Below are 16,521 nucleotides of genomic sequence, written 5' to 3' on the forward strand. Positions count from 1 at the left end.
ACCCTAATTCCTCCAACACCCTAAGATTTGTATAACTCTTTCACGACTATCTTCCTCTTTTTAACAGTTACTTTTGGTTTCCCTTCCACTTCCACTCTTCCTGAAGTAAGCACAGTGGATATTGTGTGGTTATGCAACTGCATCATGATGGAAATATCTGCTTATTCACTTTGGGACATGGTTCAGCAAGCATGGTGGTGTTGGGCTGATGGCTGGACTGGACAAGCTTAGAGGTCTTTTCCAACCTCAGTGATTCTATGATTATTCCACTGGATGCTCAGGTCCATGCAGAGGCATCCTAGGCTACCTGCAAGACCACATTTTCCTTGAACAAAGGAGATGCAAGACTCTGGTCCGCAAAGCAGGATCCAAAGGAATGAGCTTCAAGGTTAGGTGAGAAAAGGCCTGGTTCTGGGAGCCCCGTGCGTGCAGCCCCATGTGCCCAATACAGCTCCAACCGTGTGACGGGGCAAACCGCCCCTGCCCTTCTTCTCCCATCTACCACCACCACATCATGAAAAGGCAGAAGAAAAAATGCTCCAAGTAGAGGATTAAGCATGAGATGCATTTCCCAGGAATGATTTTTTGTGTGTTTCCTCTTGACTCAACTGCCAAGCTGTTATTGTTTGGGATATTTTGGATCACTGAGAACTCCTGTACAACTCGAGGTTCCTGTGCTCCATGAAGCAGCGCTGAACCCCGCAGAAAGGCTCCATTCAGAGGGACGCAGCCCCTCGCTGGAAGGGGATGCAGCGACCACAATTTAGGGCCATTTAAGTCCTGAAAGCGAGCCTCTACACGGGGATCCGATGTCGTTTAATTTAGCCACATTAGCCTCCTACTATTATTGTATTCATCTCAACTTTCCTGCAAATTCCCCTGGAGAAGGGTCCTTAATGCAGAAATCATCTGCCTGCAGGCTATGTAAATGGCTTATATTTACATCACTTTCTTGGCAACACAGGCACCTCAGACATACAACACCGGTTCCCCAAAATGGAGAAAATGTGCTACAGCAAGCACCAGTGCTGAAAGAGAGCTTTTAGGAGGCTGCTAAGGGTGTATTTTTCCTGTCAGAACATGTTGTGTTTTATTTTTGAAGAAAATAATCAAACAACTTTGCACTAAAAATAAAAAAGACAGTTCTGCAATGAAAACAAAGTAAATAAAAAAAAATGAGTTTTCCTGTTTATCTAAAACGTTACCACAGAAAGCCTTATTGTGTGGTTAGATGACATAATTACGCATGATTTCCCCAAACCCACAAAGTGGTCAGCATTTTTTCTGCCTGAAAAATACCCACAGAATTTTAGTAAGAATGTCACACTACCGAGACATTTTTTACATCCAGACTGTTTAAATTAATGGCGCAGCACAATACACATGCACGAAAGAGAGAAGGGATAAATTGCTTTTACACCACTTAAAGTATCTGAAGACATTAAACTTTCTTGAATTAAAATCTAGATTTATTGTTCTCATTTACTTGGCCCAGCAGCCCCAACTTAATGTACGAAACCAAGCGGGTCTCATTCCTTGCAAAGCACATGCATTTCCCACATCTAAAACAGCTGGCACAGAGATGAATATTTGGGATCATATGGCCTAAACACAGTCCTGCTTCTCCAGCAGGAAACCATCCTTTACCCTAAGCAGAAGAATGACTGATTTCCCGCCTGTTCCTACTCTGCATCCTCAAGAGTAAAATAAATGAGTTATTAACTCGGGTAATTGGACTGCGAGGAGCCTTAAATCACAAATGAGTATTGATTACAAGATAGAAAATTTAGGAAAACTGTGCTTACCAGAGAGGGGAGCTTAAGAAGTAGCAGTGATTCAGCACCCTGGAGAAACTAAATTGTGCTCTAATGGCATGAAACACAACACTGAACAAACTCAGAGAAACTCTGATTTGGTTTTGGTGGCGACCACAGAAAGAAGAGCAGGGTGTTTAAATTTCAGGTCTTCACTGCACCTCTAGGGCTTTACAGAAGGCTACAATTCTGACGTTTTCATTATTTCTTAGTTCAGTTTTGGATAGAACGTGGCAAGGCTTCAGTGCATTAAATATTGTGGAATCTTTATTAAACCAGCTCATCTTTTGCTACTTACAGCAGTTTTCTAGAGTCCTTGAAAGATTCAGCTCGCTTCACTTTCTCAATTTAGGCAAAAGACCAATTCTAAAAACAGAACATAGTTCTGAGGTCAGAAACATCTTGATGGCGCATTCTGAGAAAGAGTCACATTTAAGAATGAGGGTAATCAACGTGCAAAGTTAACAACAGAATGATGGCTGTTTTGCAGCATTAAATACACCAAAACTAACACTTATTCTAAAACAATTAATTAACTGGACCGAACTAAGGAAAACAGAAGAGATTCTCAATTGCCTAAAATAGGACTGCAGCAATTTCTAAGTGGAATTAACCACCGAATGAGTCCAGAAGGAATACAAAGCTGCAGACGTGAAGCGGCGATCATTTCCTGCTCACTGTGCACCAGCACAGTGGCTTGCTCACTGCTGGGACACACCTATACAATAAACACTCTTATCTGTGAGATAAATGCAAACCCAACTCCAGTTCAAATACCATTAAACAGTATTTTACAGCATGGAAACATTTTATGTTTGGGGTTTTTTTTAAAGAGATAGAGTCAGATGTTCCTGTTACTGCTAAACAACTTCAGATTTTCTTTCACATGACATTTATATTGTTGTCAAAGGAAACCAATTTCAGCATTCAAAGTGAGACATGCAGACAGTTGTGAATTCCCAGCTTATTCCAGAGTTGTCCAGACCCACTGTGTGCTGCCACGTGCAAGGTGGCCCCAGGCTGCAGTGACCCAGTGGCAGCCACCACCTCCTGCCCAGGCAGCCCCCCACACCAGCGCCTTCAGGCATTAGGGGTGCACCCACCAGCACTGGGAGAGCCACCCTAGAATCACAGAATCATAGAATCACCAGGTTGGAAAAGACCCAGCGGATCATCAAATCCAACCATTCCTATCAAAATGTCCATCAGCACCCTGCCCACTGTTAATTCTGGCACCTCTGAAAAGTCGCTTATTCCCTCTGCACGTGACTTCGCAGACCTGATGCGAGTTTGTCTTATTGACTCACATCCAACCCAAACACAGCCATCTTCCTAACAAAACAGAGAAAACACACACAAATCACTCTGATTTATGTATATTTCAGGTTTTATCCAACCACACAGATGACCAAAAGAACCACTGAACAGAACGCTGAAGCCAAAGCACACTGCAAGGAGTTCTTTGTTCTAGGCACATGACATTTCCCCACAGAAACCTGAATAAGACTCAAACCTACCTTCCAGATCAGATAGAAAAGGAATGTAACACCACTGTTTCCATAAACAAAAGCCCATCAATAGTTTTGTGGGAACCCCATAGAATCACAGAATCATCAAGGTCGGAAAAGACCTCTAAGCTCCTCCAGGCCAACCACCAGCCCAACACCACCGCGACTGCTGAATCATGCCCTGAAGTGCCACATCGACACATTTTTTGAACCTTTCCAGGGATGGAGACTCCACCACTGCACTGAGCAGCCTTCTCCAATGCTTCACCAATCTTTCGGTAAAGACATTTTTTCCTAATATCCAGTCTGAACCTCACCTGGTGTAACTCGAGGCCATTTCCTCTCATCCTATCACTTTTTACCTGGGAGAAAAAAAAATATCATGGGCAGGTGTTGGTATCTTGTCCCATCCTATAGGACCATTCATGTGAAGATCACAGAGAGCCACACTTCAAACAAAGGCAAATAAAACATGCAAAACATAACCAGTTTCTCCCAAGAATTTCTCTCCACAGGAACCTGTGCCTCTAGTCTCCAGAAACTACAATATATGTTTATCATAATTCAAAATATTTTCATAAGCAACAGGTCCTGCAAGAGACTAATGAACAAAATCCCAACATACTGAGTTATATGTTTCTAACTTTCCCACTTATATGCTGTATTAGTCACTTCATTTCCATGCCACCTCACAAAAAGAAAGGCTTATTCCACAGGTATAGCACACTGAATTGTGCGAACGGCTTAAGCAAGTGGACACGTAACAGTGTATTTTATAGAGGGGGTGGGGGGAAGGTGTCTCCTTTTCACCATACTCTGATAGTTAAGGCTTAATTTTCCCTTTCATTGTCTCCTACTCGCTTTGTCTCCAGACATCTGCAAGCTGGTCTCTCTAATGACACTGCCTGGTGCAAGACATGGCAGGTCCCCGGAGGCTGCTGCAACTCACCAAGCTCAGACAGCAAAACTCTCTCAACGATCCCCCCAGCGAGACCAGCATCTTCGCCAGGGGAGCAGAGTGGACACACCACAACGTAAATGCAGCTCCTGTAGACAATCAATGCAACATGTCCACATCACACCTCAGAACAGCACTCCGGAGTGCTGGTAGAAACCAGCATCAAATTGTGCATGTAACAGAAAAGAGAAATTCTTAGAACTCCTCAACTAAGCTTTTTGAAGTCCGATTTTATCTCAATTTGACTAGCAACTGTACATCACGTTCTTAGACAAGCTAGGTAAAAATAGGTCAGAAAAACATCATGCATTTCTTCAGTGCTGCACTAGACATAATTTTGTACACGCTGAGCGCTATGCAACTTCCCCAGCCCCTGCAGCTGCACCCAGTGGAGCAGGAGGGTGGGAGAATAACATATTTTGCCATTAGTCCTATTTGCTGCTAGTTCTACTCATGCAGGCTTTACTACCACAGTCCCACAGAGTAAAGAGCGACAACAGAAAAGAAAATGGGAGGAAAAAAATCTAGTTAAATAACTGAGCTCAAGAAAGTTTAGTAACTCTCAGTCACTAAGGCTGGGGAAGAAGCAACAGCTCCTTAGTCTCTGGTGATTCTTGTTTGTCTTAATGATTAGTTTAATAGCGTCACTACAAGTCTTTAGGTTTGCATCAGCATTCATTAGTTTGTTAGTAACAACTGTGCAGGGCGCTCAAGAGAACGTGTCGAGGAGAGGAACCTCTCACTATAGCATCCAGCTTCCCATCCCCACTCTCCCAGCAAGGGTACAATGTCCTCTCCAGTACATTTCATAGCATTTGCTACTAAGTCAAGCTTTAAGAACTCATTACTTATCACATCTTTACTATTTAAACAAAATGAATAAATACAGCCACCCTATTTTTATCCTCGGGCTACACACCCGCATTCCGTATGGTACATACACACGCTCTCTGCTGGAACAGAGCAAGTTACTGACATTGTGTTTATAAGATTTTTTAAACAAAGTAAAAAAATTTGGCTATTGCTTCCTTTATGAGAATTCTTTATTCAGCTCTTAAAAAGAGAAAAATCAACACTTTTGCCATGGCTTCGTGTTCCCATTCACATTCACAGGCCAACCTGCGCTGGAAACCTGGTAATCAAAACAATATTAAAACCCAGTACTGTAAATCTGTAACAAACAGTAAGATAAATTAATTGGTTTTAAGAAGTAAAGGCGTACTCATAAAATTTGCCAGGCATTTGATCTGTGCAGCCTCCTGTTTAACTGGCCTGTTTGGCTATTTTAAAAAGTGAAAGTTCTATTTTAAGTTTATCAGAATGAGTTCGCATCCTTTAAAACCCCATTTAATCCCAATTATGGGTAAACATCAAACATCCCACAAATACTAAAAGAAGAAAGGAATTTTGATGAGAAAACAACCAAGAACTTGAAGTAGTCCGAAGGAATCCATTAGTGTTTTTTGGGTTTGTTTTTTGTTTAAAGGAAACGGTGCAAATTGTCCTTGCAATCCCAAGTTCCCAAGATTGCAAACTGAAGGCCTCCTTAGATGCCATGCCTTAAAAGGTAAAAAGAGTCTAGACGCACTGGTGAAAGAGAACATTAAAAAATAGATGTAGGCCGGGACATTAAAGAGCTGCCAGCTGCACTGAGGAAGGCAGGAAACCTTCGAGCCCGTCTCGCTGTTCAGACTGTCCCAGCAGCGCAGTACAGTAGCGTCTCACCCAAAATAGAAAGGAGCCCACAAACTTTCCTTGCGTAAATGCAAATCCACCTACTCGTGGTTTGGTAACTCGGAAACAGATCTGCCCCAGGACTGCAAACAAACCTGGCACGCTGCAAACAGAGGCCTGCAAAACGTTGTTAAGGACGCAAAACGTTGTTAAGGACACAAAAGCCCCAAGACTCTACAATGCCTGCGCCTTCTGGTCCCGACCCTTACTGTACCACCAGCATGAACACGACATCCCCAGCATCCCAAAGACTTGGAACACTCTCTTATAATTCTAGGAGAGCACCGTTTCAAAAGTGGTTTAAATGCATTACTAAGTGATAACATCACAGAAAATTCAAAGATTCTGATGTTTAACAAAGGGTTTCATCTACATCAGATAAAGCTCTAACCATCACACGCAACAATTAGTTCCTGTTAGAAGAGTGTATGATCAAACTACTAATTAATTCACTTACAGCTTTCAAGTAGCAGTATCGGCTCCTAACATGAAAAAAAACTTCATAAGGCAGAAGTTGCTGAAGTTTATTAAAGAACTGTAGAACTTCCAGTATTTTGTAATATTCCTAACTGTGCCTGTTGCTTTCCTGCGTGAACATTTCCGTTTAAAATGTACAGAAAGTCACTAATATGGAAATGCTTGTACTCGATTCATACAGTATTTCCGCAGAGAACTGCCAGGACTGTTAGGAGCAGCACTGCGACACTGGTTGGTTTGTAGCATTTGAAAATCGCAGTTTTTAGCTGAAGTGAAAGCTACAGCAGAAGCATCCCCATACTCAACTCCAGACACAAGCACGGGACGCATTTCCACACACCAGGCCTGCAACTGCTGGGCTTTTAAACTATGTCATAACAAGGGGAACTGCCACGAGCAAGCTCAGCTCACTTGCAAGGTGAGCACTTTGGGACCCCACGTACAAGATCAACAACATGTCAAGGAGTCTCTTAAACAAAACAGGGGTCAAGCCTCAACGCCTGAATACAAGTTACAGAGTAAAAAAGTTTTACTGCAAAAAATGCTGGGTATACTTGTTTGGGTAAAAACGCATCATGTTCTTCCACAAGTAAAGTCATGAAATGCCAGAGCCTTAATCACAATTAATTAAATACAATAGTCAGAAATGTGATACTTAGAATTACAGGTCCCAGTTTACTCTGCACACAGCGAGATTAAAAATCTAAGAGATATCCTGCTTACCTGAAGCCCCATTTCAGGCATGATGCTGCTCTAGTAACACCCTGCAGCACACCTACAGATTTCATCCTGGACATCCACCACATAAAGAATCACTTGAGAACTGTCTCTTGTATCGGCTGCATTACTTGACTCATCCTGTCACGTACTGCATGGGCTTCTCAGTCTGGGCGAGTGCTACACCACAGAATCCCAGAATGGTTTGGGTTGGAAAGAACCTCCAAGCCCACCCAGTTCCAACCCCCTACCCTGGGCAACCACCTCCCACTGGATCAGGGGCTCCAAGCCCCATCCAACCTGGCCTTGAACACCTCCAGGGATGGGGCAGCCACCCCTGCTCTGGGCAACCTGGGCCAGGGCCTCACTCCGCCTCACAGGAAAACATTTCTTCCTAAAATCTCATCTCAATCTCCCTCTTTTCAGCTTAAAACACCAGCTGAAAGACCTCTGCCCACAGTAAGTAATATTTTTACCCCTATTTTTCCTCTACTCATGGTTGTATGTTTTTATATCTATTCTACATCAGCTTGGTGTTATCCAGCTTTTGCTTCTCTCCTCCCAAATTCTGAAGAGTTGATGGTACAATTAATAGAGAGACCTGAACATCACTTACACGTTTTGGAAGGGAACGACTACAGAAATCAGCTGATAATCAGGTGATTGACTTGTTTAAAAATATCAGATTTTTTTTTTTTTTGCATCCAGCACTAATTTAGAAGTAGTGACCACCACCCACTGTGGAGTAACAGCAGCCGGCTCCCTGTTAAGATGTCCATTCACTGTATAAGCAGGCTTCACTGTACACAGAATTTCAGTACAAAATTGTCGAGGTCTAGAAGCAAGGCAGGTATTTCCAATATGCAATTCTGAGCACAGGACGACAACTACCAAAAACTGCGCAAACTGATTTGGAAAAATGATGCATTAACTTGCATCAGAAGGAACAGATGCCTCCTATACTGGTTATGTTAAAAGCACACTCTCTTAAATTTTTAGTCCTTCTCCTTGTCTTAACTCAAGATGATAATTAAGTCACTAGGGAGGGTCATCAACAAGAGATACTACAAGGAAGATTACAGGAACAGAAGGCAGCTTTCCAAGTAATGCTGCCACTCGACCTGCGCTCCCTGACTGCAGCACCTCTCATCACTACAGCACATCTCTCACTATTACGCTGGCTCCTAATGGGGGAAAAATAGAGTGTATTTATTACAGGGATGACAGAAATGTCTTCTGAAAGCAGACTCTAAAACACTCCACCCGCTCAGAGCGACATTTACCACAGGGATTTGGAGTTCACTGACAGCAGGACGCCAGCCCACGGCCAGATGGCAATTAAGGGACACCGTGACAGAGACCAAAGCCCATTTGCCTTCCTGTGGGAAGGCAGCCACGGTCTTTGCTTTAGTGGCACAAAGAAACAAGAAAAAACAAAGCTAAACAGAGTTCTCATTCTACTCTCTCTGCCAGTATAAAAATATCACCACACGGCAATGCAAATCTACAGTCTTTGAAGATAAATCTTCCCAAAGGGAAATCAAGAGTTTAGGAGACACGAAAGAGACCCGGTTTGCCCAAAGAGGATTTCTAGGCATATTTGCGTATGATAAATTTGATCCTTTTAATACCATATCATAACAGTCTTTTGCTAAGACCAAATGCCAACAACCATCAGTATCCACTGTCAAACTTCTGAACAAGCAGCTACAAATGCCACCGAGATTCAAAGCTCAACATACAACGCACACAGGCGCAAGGATTTCTTCCATACCGTTTGAAAATACGAGAATGAAAAATGGAAAACGGAATTAATTACAGAATGGCTCTAAATTACCAATGCAATCCTAGAATGTAAGAGGAGAGGTATCCCCAGCAGCGGCTTGGTAAGCGATGTGCCATCGTGCGCACTGGAAAGGCACAGTTGAAAGGTCACTTCCTGCACCATCTGCGCCTGCTGAGGAGCGATCGCCACGGTCAGGCAGAGGTGAGAAGAAGGGCTGGACGATCCTGAGAGCAGAGCACCCTCCTGTCAGCAGAGCCCAAACTAATTCTGTCTTGCTGGCTGAGGACAGACTGCTGTTTGAGCACACGAAGGAGCCAGGAGCAGTTATGGGAAGGGCAGCGTTAACACAAGAACGAATGGCTATAAATTTGCTAGGAGTAATTTCACACCAGAACTGAGGAAGGTTTCTACACCTCTGAAGTGCAGAAAAAACAAACAAAAGCTAACTGTAAGGTGGAAAAAAATTTTTATGGAAAAAAATGTGAGGTACAGGGCTGCCTGTGACACCAAAGCTGCCTGAGAAGGCTCAGGTGTCTCCTGCAATGCTCCACTGCTCAACAAGATCACCAAATACTTTATGTCAGGACTGAGTACCTGACCGCCACACAACCTTACCATGCAGAGTATGTCATTTACTGACCTCTACCACATACAAGTCTGATTTTCTGCAACTTACTTAACACGTCTTTTACCTAAAGCCAAACTTTACAATAACTCAGGTGAAAGAAATCGCTATTTACTCATAGCACTGGGTGGCCAAATGGTAACTTCTATGATTTGCAGAATGACAGCTGCCTGTAAAGCACAGAATCACTAGGTTGGAAAAGACCCACAGCATCATCGAGTCCAACCCAGCTTTCTGCTCTGACAACCCATAAATAAAGCAGTTTTCTGCTTTGATCGTCCTGCAGGGATACAGGATAGATGGACACAGGAGTACTGCAGAGAGATTCAGGGAGCAAGGTCCAGGGGAAGAGTTCGACATGCTGTGAGATGTGACACACTGGACAGGCTTCCCTTCCAGAAGGGCTCAGAATGAGATGCTGAGCTGAAGGCACAAGACAGTGATAATTAAATACGAGATGACTGAACACCTCATAATGCTTTTCAACCAGATTCTAGTAGTTATCAATTAGCTTATTCTAAATGTTATTACTCTAACACTTTAATATAATTAACAATGAGAATTCTCAGTACTCTTATTACCCATGCAGGCGCGTATTACAGGCTTTTAGAATTTTGTGTTCTTCATTGCAGTAGACCCTGATAGCACAGGAATTTTCTTGGCCTTAACCAATTTCTGGATCTGGAAATGTATAAAAACAGTGAGCCACAAAACAACTTTTTCCAACGTTCAGCTACTGCCCACCAATGAAGATGGAACTTCTTATTCTGAAAATTGTGAACATATGAACTGCTATTCCCACCAGGTTTCATTTATCTCAAAATCTTGCCTCCACTGACGGGCAATAGCATATGCTATAGAGAACAAGACGAGAGCAAGCACGCAGTGATACATCCCAGTGCGCTCATCAGGAGCTTGTAGCTCGGAGACCTCCCAAGCAGAAGCATTATCTTCTTTAAAAGGAGCCTCTGATGGGTTTTTGCTGCATTTGGAACAGATACATGAAGAAAATAAAGTCTGGGGCTGTCCAAGCCACGAAGGCCATCACCACAAATGCCATGCTCTTTCAAGCCAGCACACAGTAAGGGTTTTCTGACAGTCGCCACTTCCATCAGAAGGTTCTTCTGTGATTTTACTGCTCCAGTTAAATCACGACACTGGCAGTCGTTTGGAATGAGAACTGGCCAGGCAAAACTATTCACATCTACTATGCAGAGGTGATAGATGTAGCTTAAACTCAAGTGCCTGAGAAAACCTTGTAGGATTCCAGTGAGAACCAACGAGGCTTCCAATAGGATCCTGCCTGGTTTCCTTATAACTCACCTGGGTGCTTGATGAACAGCCCACATGGAGCTACCATTCCCAAAGAAACCCCGGAGCAGACAACAGGCAGTCACAATTTACTGTGAGAATTCCAGGGGGAAATGTATCTCTACACCCAACTTTAAGGACAGTAAGATCCTCAACAGTGTAGAACAAGAACAATAGAGGAAAAATAATAACGTGAGGGAGAGGAAAAAGCAGGCAACCTCATCTAGAATGAAACAGTTTTCAGCCAAGAGGTGGTACCTGCTAACCAGCCCATCTCTTGCAAGACAGTGATGGCCCCTCACACAGGAAACACACCTCTCGTCAGCAAGCGCGCTCAGAAAAAGGGGAGACTGGCCCTGGGAAATTCAAGGGAATAGAGAAGAAGTACTGAAATTAAACAAATCATTTGAGGAGATCCCTAGGAAAGTTTTCCACTGATATCTGTTTGATTACTGTACAATAACCTCCCTGGGAAGTATTAAAGCCCCCAAAAGCGTGAGAAACGTTAAACCGTGCCAGAGAGTAATGAAAACAAACTCTAAAGAGCTCTTCTGCTCCCATCTCCAAGGACAGCTATCTAATCCATCACATCTGCCCCATGGCAAGGTGCTGCTCCATCTCAAAACTAGAAAGTCAGCTGAGACCATTTCCACCTAATTTCAGCTTCCCCAGAGGAAAAGCATTTCTTTGCTTACTACACAAGTGTACTGGCTTCTCCCTGACTTCCATTTCAAGTTCAAACTCTCGTTCAAAAAATTCAAAAAGGCACAAAAGCAACCACGAGAGCTCCATGCTACTTGAGGCCTCCCCCTCCCCATTAATTTCTCTTCACGCTGTTTGCTTCCCACCTGCCTGACAACACCCGATCAGGCATCTCAGCCACCCCAGGAGCCCTGAAAACTCCTTTCCTGGTACAGCCCAACACTCACCACCTTCCTTCCAGCTGCTGCTCTGAGAGGCTTACAGCCCCAGCCCCAGTTGCAGCAGATGTTTCCTCACAGATCCAAATAAACACACATGCTACTATTGCAACAGAACAGTAAGACACAAGCAAAAGAGCTCCTTTCCGAAAAGCTCTCCTACCTAGCAATAAAACTTTCAAAAAGAGGAAAATCAGTTCAATACTAAGCTGTTCCACATGGGTCCTTTTTATGACTTCCTCGCTGTTCTTCATACTGAGTATCACTGACCATTGGCAGGCAGACAGATGTAGTACATAAATGTTTGACTTAGCCTTACAGATTAATAAGAAGCCCTAAATCGTAAAACACAGCTCCCTTAGTTTGCATACCCAATTTAAAATTAACAAAAACCATAATGCTATCCAGCCCTTGCTGGGAGGCGAGGGGAAGAAAGCCCAAGTAAGACCTGGGAATCAGCCGCACAGCGCTATAAATAATCGTCATCATAACCCCTATGATGGTGCCCCTTCAAAGGACATATTCTCCTGAAATGTTAATAAATACGAGTTAAAGCTATTCTCCCCTCTAGCAGCACTTGAATTACTCCACATGCCTGAAACGCCATACTGCTCTCCATCTCATAACAGCTCCTGCAACAAGGTTTTGAATCAATAAGGGCAGATCTACAGCAAAAGAACAGCCCTACAGCTGCCTGTTTCCAGTCGCTTCCCCCCTCCATTCCCTGTTCCTTCTGCTTTTGGCAGTCGAAAACCAGCATTTGAAAGAAAAGCCGTTCCAGCCCCATGCCCAGCAGTCACTCTTCACACACAGTGCTACGGATCAATTTGCGGAAAGTCCTTCAACTGAAGATTAGAGAAAGCAGCAATGTTTGTCTTGAGCTGATACTCTTGTCTGCCAACCACATCTGTATTTTAAGACAACTCCTGATACTAAACAAAGCACATGCTTTGTAATCTTTCCTGTAGCATTCTTTTTTCCAGAATATATTTAGAGACCTTTTATCATAACCAAGACTCGTCTTTTTCTTTTTTTTTTTTTAAGTTTTCCTGTGTGCAACAAGGGGGTTCTTCCTCGTATTTTAGAGGTGGAGCTCTATACTATGGACTTTGACACAGTATTTCTGTAAAAACATTAGAATTCCAATAATTGTACTTGGCAAACATGCAAATTAATTGCACTGTGTTCTCTTTCCTTCCTTTTCCAAAACTGCTCAGCCTCGGATCACTTTGCAAAAGCAGAGCCTGCTCTACCAGCCATACCGTGGATTAGACAGAGCTTCTTTTGAGGACAACTCTGCAGAAACCAAACCTGTCAACATGGCTTAGACTTCCACCCTATACCAGCTAATTCAATTTTGTGTTATCTTCTGACCCACTGGATTCATACACTCCATAGGAACCACGCACAATAAGCTTGGATCACTCATATTAAAAAGGTAAAAAACATTACTCAGGTCCCCTGAAAATAATGACTTGCACGTATATGTCTGTGCAACGATGTGCTGGAAGCAGCAACGTCTTCCTTCAATAGACAAGAAACTCCCCTGTCTGTAACTCCATGAGACATGTATTCCATGTAACTTTGGGACTCGTTCCAAGCAAATTGGAGCTTAACAACAAAGGATTCACCTACTCGTGATCAGTAATCGCTCATTTTAATTACAAGCTTTTAACGTGACTTGCCACAGTTATTAGTGTTCTACCAGCAAGGATCAGCAGAAGGAACAGAAACAAAAATCCCGAGGGCAGATTATTTCAGCGTGTTAGGCAACACCACCCCGGGATTTCCACCACATCAACAGTTTCTAACAGTTCAGAGGCAGGTGGGTGTTGCACTGTGATGACAGATTCTCTCACTGCAGCCCTGAGAACAGGCTATGCAACCACCACTATTCCTCATCGTTACCCTGCTCGGGTAACGCGCTCATTGCTACCCCTTGTAGACCACAAATTTTGTTCTGCACTGAAATGAGAAGAAAACAAATCACGCTTCCAAATCCTGGAATCTATTGGGCGTCCATCAAAAATGGTCACAGATTCATCACTGCATGGTTGAACCTACGATACCCTGAAATCTTCTGTCAACTGTTCTATGGTTGTTCTCTCACAGTTGGACCTAGGGTACTTTGGATGGATTTTACATGAAACCTGCACATATGAGCCTTGTCTTGTACGAAGAGTAGTGGTTTTAGATACTAAAGTTATACATATGAAACATTAACATGTTTCTGCAACCACAGTCTTCAAAGAACTTGCCTGCTTTAAGGGAGAACAATTTGCAGTCCCCTATAAGAAATTACTGAAAAAAACACTTCAAGCTGATCACTATTTCCATTAAACCACCCATTTTAAAGCATCCTAAAACACATATTTGACAATCTAAACAATATTAATATCAGACTGCCTTTGAAACTGGGTCAAACGGAGACAAATGCAGCAAGAGACAAACACGGCATCATCAACAGGATCACGGAACGGTTTGGGCTGGAAGGGACCTCCAAGCTCCATCCAAGCTGGCCTGGAACCCCTCCAGGGATGGGGCAGACACCCCTGCTCTGGGCCAGGGCCCCCCCATTTCTTCCTCAGATCTCATATGAATCTTCCCTCTTTCAGCTTCCAACCGTCCTCTCCAGCCGCTCGGGCACTGCAGCACAGCCCTCACACACGGGGTTTTTGTAAGTCTGCTGGTCTCAGCGCCCCAGGACTGGGGGGACGCGGTGGGGGGAGGCTCCGGGGCTCCTTCCCCACCCCGGGGAGCCCCGCGGGCTCGGGGCCGGGTCCCCCCATCCCCGGTGACTCCGGGGCACCAGGTGTGACCCCTCCAGCGTCACACCTGGACGGGCTGGGGGCCGGTTTCACGCCCCTCACCCCCCGGTGGGGCCGGGCCCCCCACCCTCCTCCTTCTCTTCCACCTTCTCCTCCTCCCGGTAGGTCTGGGTCCTCCCCTACCTTCCTCCTCCCGGGGTGTCCAAATCCCTCCACATTCCCCGTACTCCTCTTTCTCCCGGTAGATCCAGGTCCCCCCACCCTCCTCCCGGTGGGTCTGGGTCCCCTCACCTTCCTCCTCCTCCTCCTCCTCCTCCTCTTCCTCCCAGCGTATCCAGGTCCTTCCACCTTCCTCCTCCTCCTCTTTCTCCCGGTAGATCTAAGTCCCCCCCAACCTCTTCCTCCTCCTGGTGTGTCCAGTTCCCCCTCACCTTCCTCCTTCTCCTGGTAGGTCTAGGTCCCCCCCACCTTCCTTCTCCCGGTGTATCCAAATCCCTCCACCTTCGTCCTCCTCTTTCTCTCGGTAGGTCTGGGTTTACCCCCATCCTCCTCCCGGTGTGTCCAGTTCCCCCTCACCTTCCTCCTCCTCTTTCTTACGGTAAATCTAAGTCCTCCCCTCTTTTCCCTCCTCCTCCTCCTCCCGGTGGGTCTGAGTCCCCTCACCTTCCTCCTCCTCCTCCTCCTCCTCCTCCTCCCGGTGTGTCCAGTTCCCCCTCACCTTCCTCCTCCTCTTTCTCACGGTAAATCTAAGTCCTCCCCCCTTTTCCCCCCTCCTCCTCCTCCCGGTGGGTCTGAGTCCCCTCACCTTCCTCCCAGCGTATCCAGGTCCTTCCACCTTCCTCCTCCTCCTCTCTCCCCCGGTAGATCTAAGTCCCCTCACCCTCCTCCTCCTCCTCCGGGTAGGTCTGGGTCCCCCAACCTTCCTCCTCCCGGTGTGTCCAGTTCTCCCTCACCTTCCTCCTCCTCTTTCTCGCCGTAAATCTAAGTCCTCCCCCCTTTTTCCTCCTCCTCCTGGGGTGGAGGAAAGTCTGAGTGGGTCTGAGTCCCCCCAACCTTCCTCCTCCTCTCTCTCCCGGTAGATCTAAGTCCCCTCACCTTCCTCCTCCTCCTCCTCCGGGTAGGTCTGGGTCCCCCCAACCTTCCCCCTCCCCCTCCTCCTCCCCCCGGTGGATCCCGGTGTCCCCCCCCCCCGCCGTCCCGCTCCCCTCACGCACCACCTCCGCCAGCTTGGCGGTGCCGAGGCCGCTCCGCAGGTAGCCGCGGTCGCAGCGCAGCCCGGCGAGCCCGCGGCGCCTGGCGACGGGCTCCGTGGTGGGCTGGTAGGGGCTGCTGGCGCCCGAGATCATGGACGCGCTGGACGCCTCGCCGTCGAAACCCTCCAGGTCGTCGCCGCTCCTCATGGCGCCGTCGGGGCTCAGCGCGGCGCCGGGGGCATCGCTGCGGGGCTCGGGGACCGGCCCCGGCCCCGGCCGCTCCGCTCCTCCGCCCCGCCCCGACCCCGCCGGAAAGGGCGGCGCCTCGGCCCGGGCCCGAGGGGACCGAGAGCTGCAGCGCCGGCCCCGCCGGGGGCTCCGGCCCCATCCACCCGGGCCCAGCGCCTCCGGGGAGGGCGCTGACACAGCTTCCCTGGGCGACCTGCTCTCACAGGGAAGAAATTCATAGAATCACAGAATCGCCAGGTTGGAAAAGACCCATCGGATTATCGAGTCCAACCAGTCCTGTCAAACACTGAGTCATGTCCCTCAGCGCCTCGTCCACCCGTCCCTTATTCCTCCTTATATTCCTCCTTATGTCCAGTCTAAATCTGCCCCTCTCCAGTTTACACCCGTTGCCCCTCATCCTACCCCAACAAGCCCTTGTAAACAGCCCCTCCCCAGCTTTCCTGTAGCCGCTTCAGGTACTG

At 46.1% G+C, this 16,521-nt stretch overlaps 1 protein-coding gene across 1 annotated transcript in view; it reads right to left on the reverse strand.

The window, feature by feature from the left end:
* CMTM4 (CKLF like MARVEL transmembrane domain containing 4) overlaps positions 1–16,113 on the reverse strand; it is a 39,657-nt gene extending 23,544 nt beyond the window's left edge. Inside the window, exon 1 of the mRNA XM_069868731.1 lies at positions 15,833–16,113. Coding sequence (XP_069724832.1) covers positions 15,833–16,018 — 186 coding nt within the window. The 5' untranslated portion in view covers positions 16,019–16,113. The remainder of the gene's footprint in view (positions 1–15,832) is intronic.
* Between the last annotated feature and the right edge of the window lie 408 nt (positions 16,114–16,521).

This window comes from Phaenicophaeus curvirostris, chromosome 14 (genome assembly GCF_032191515.1).
Source record: "Phaenicophaeus curvirostris isolate KB17595 chromosome 14, BPBGC_Pcur_1.0, whole genome shotgun sequence".
Classification (NCBI taxonomy): Eukaryota; Metazoa; Chordata; class Aves; order Cuculiformes; family Cuculidae; genus Phaenicophaeus; species Phaenicophaeus curvirostris.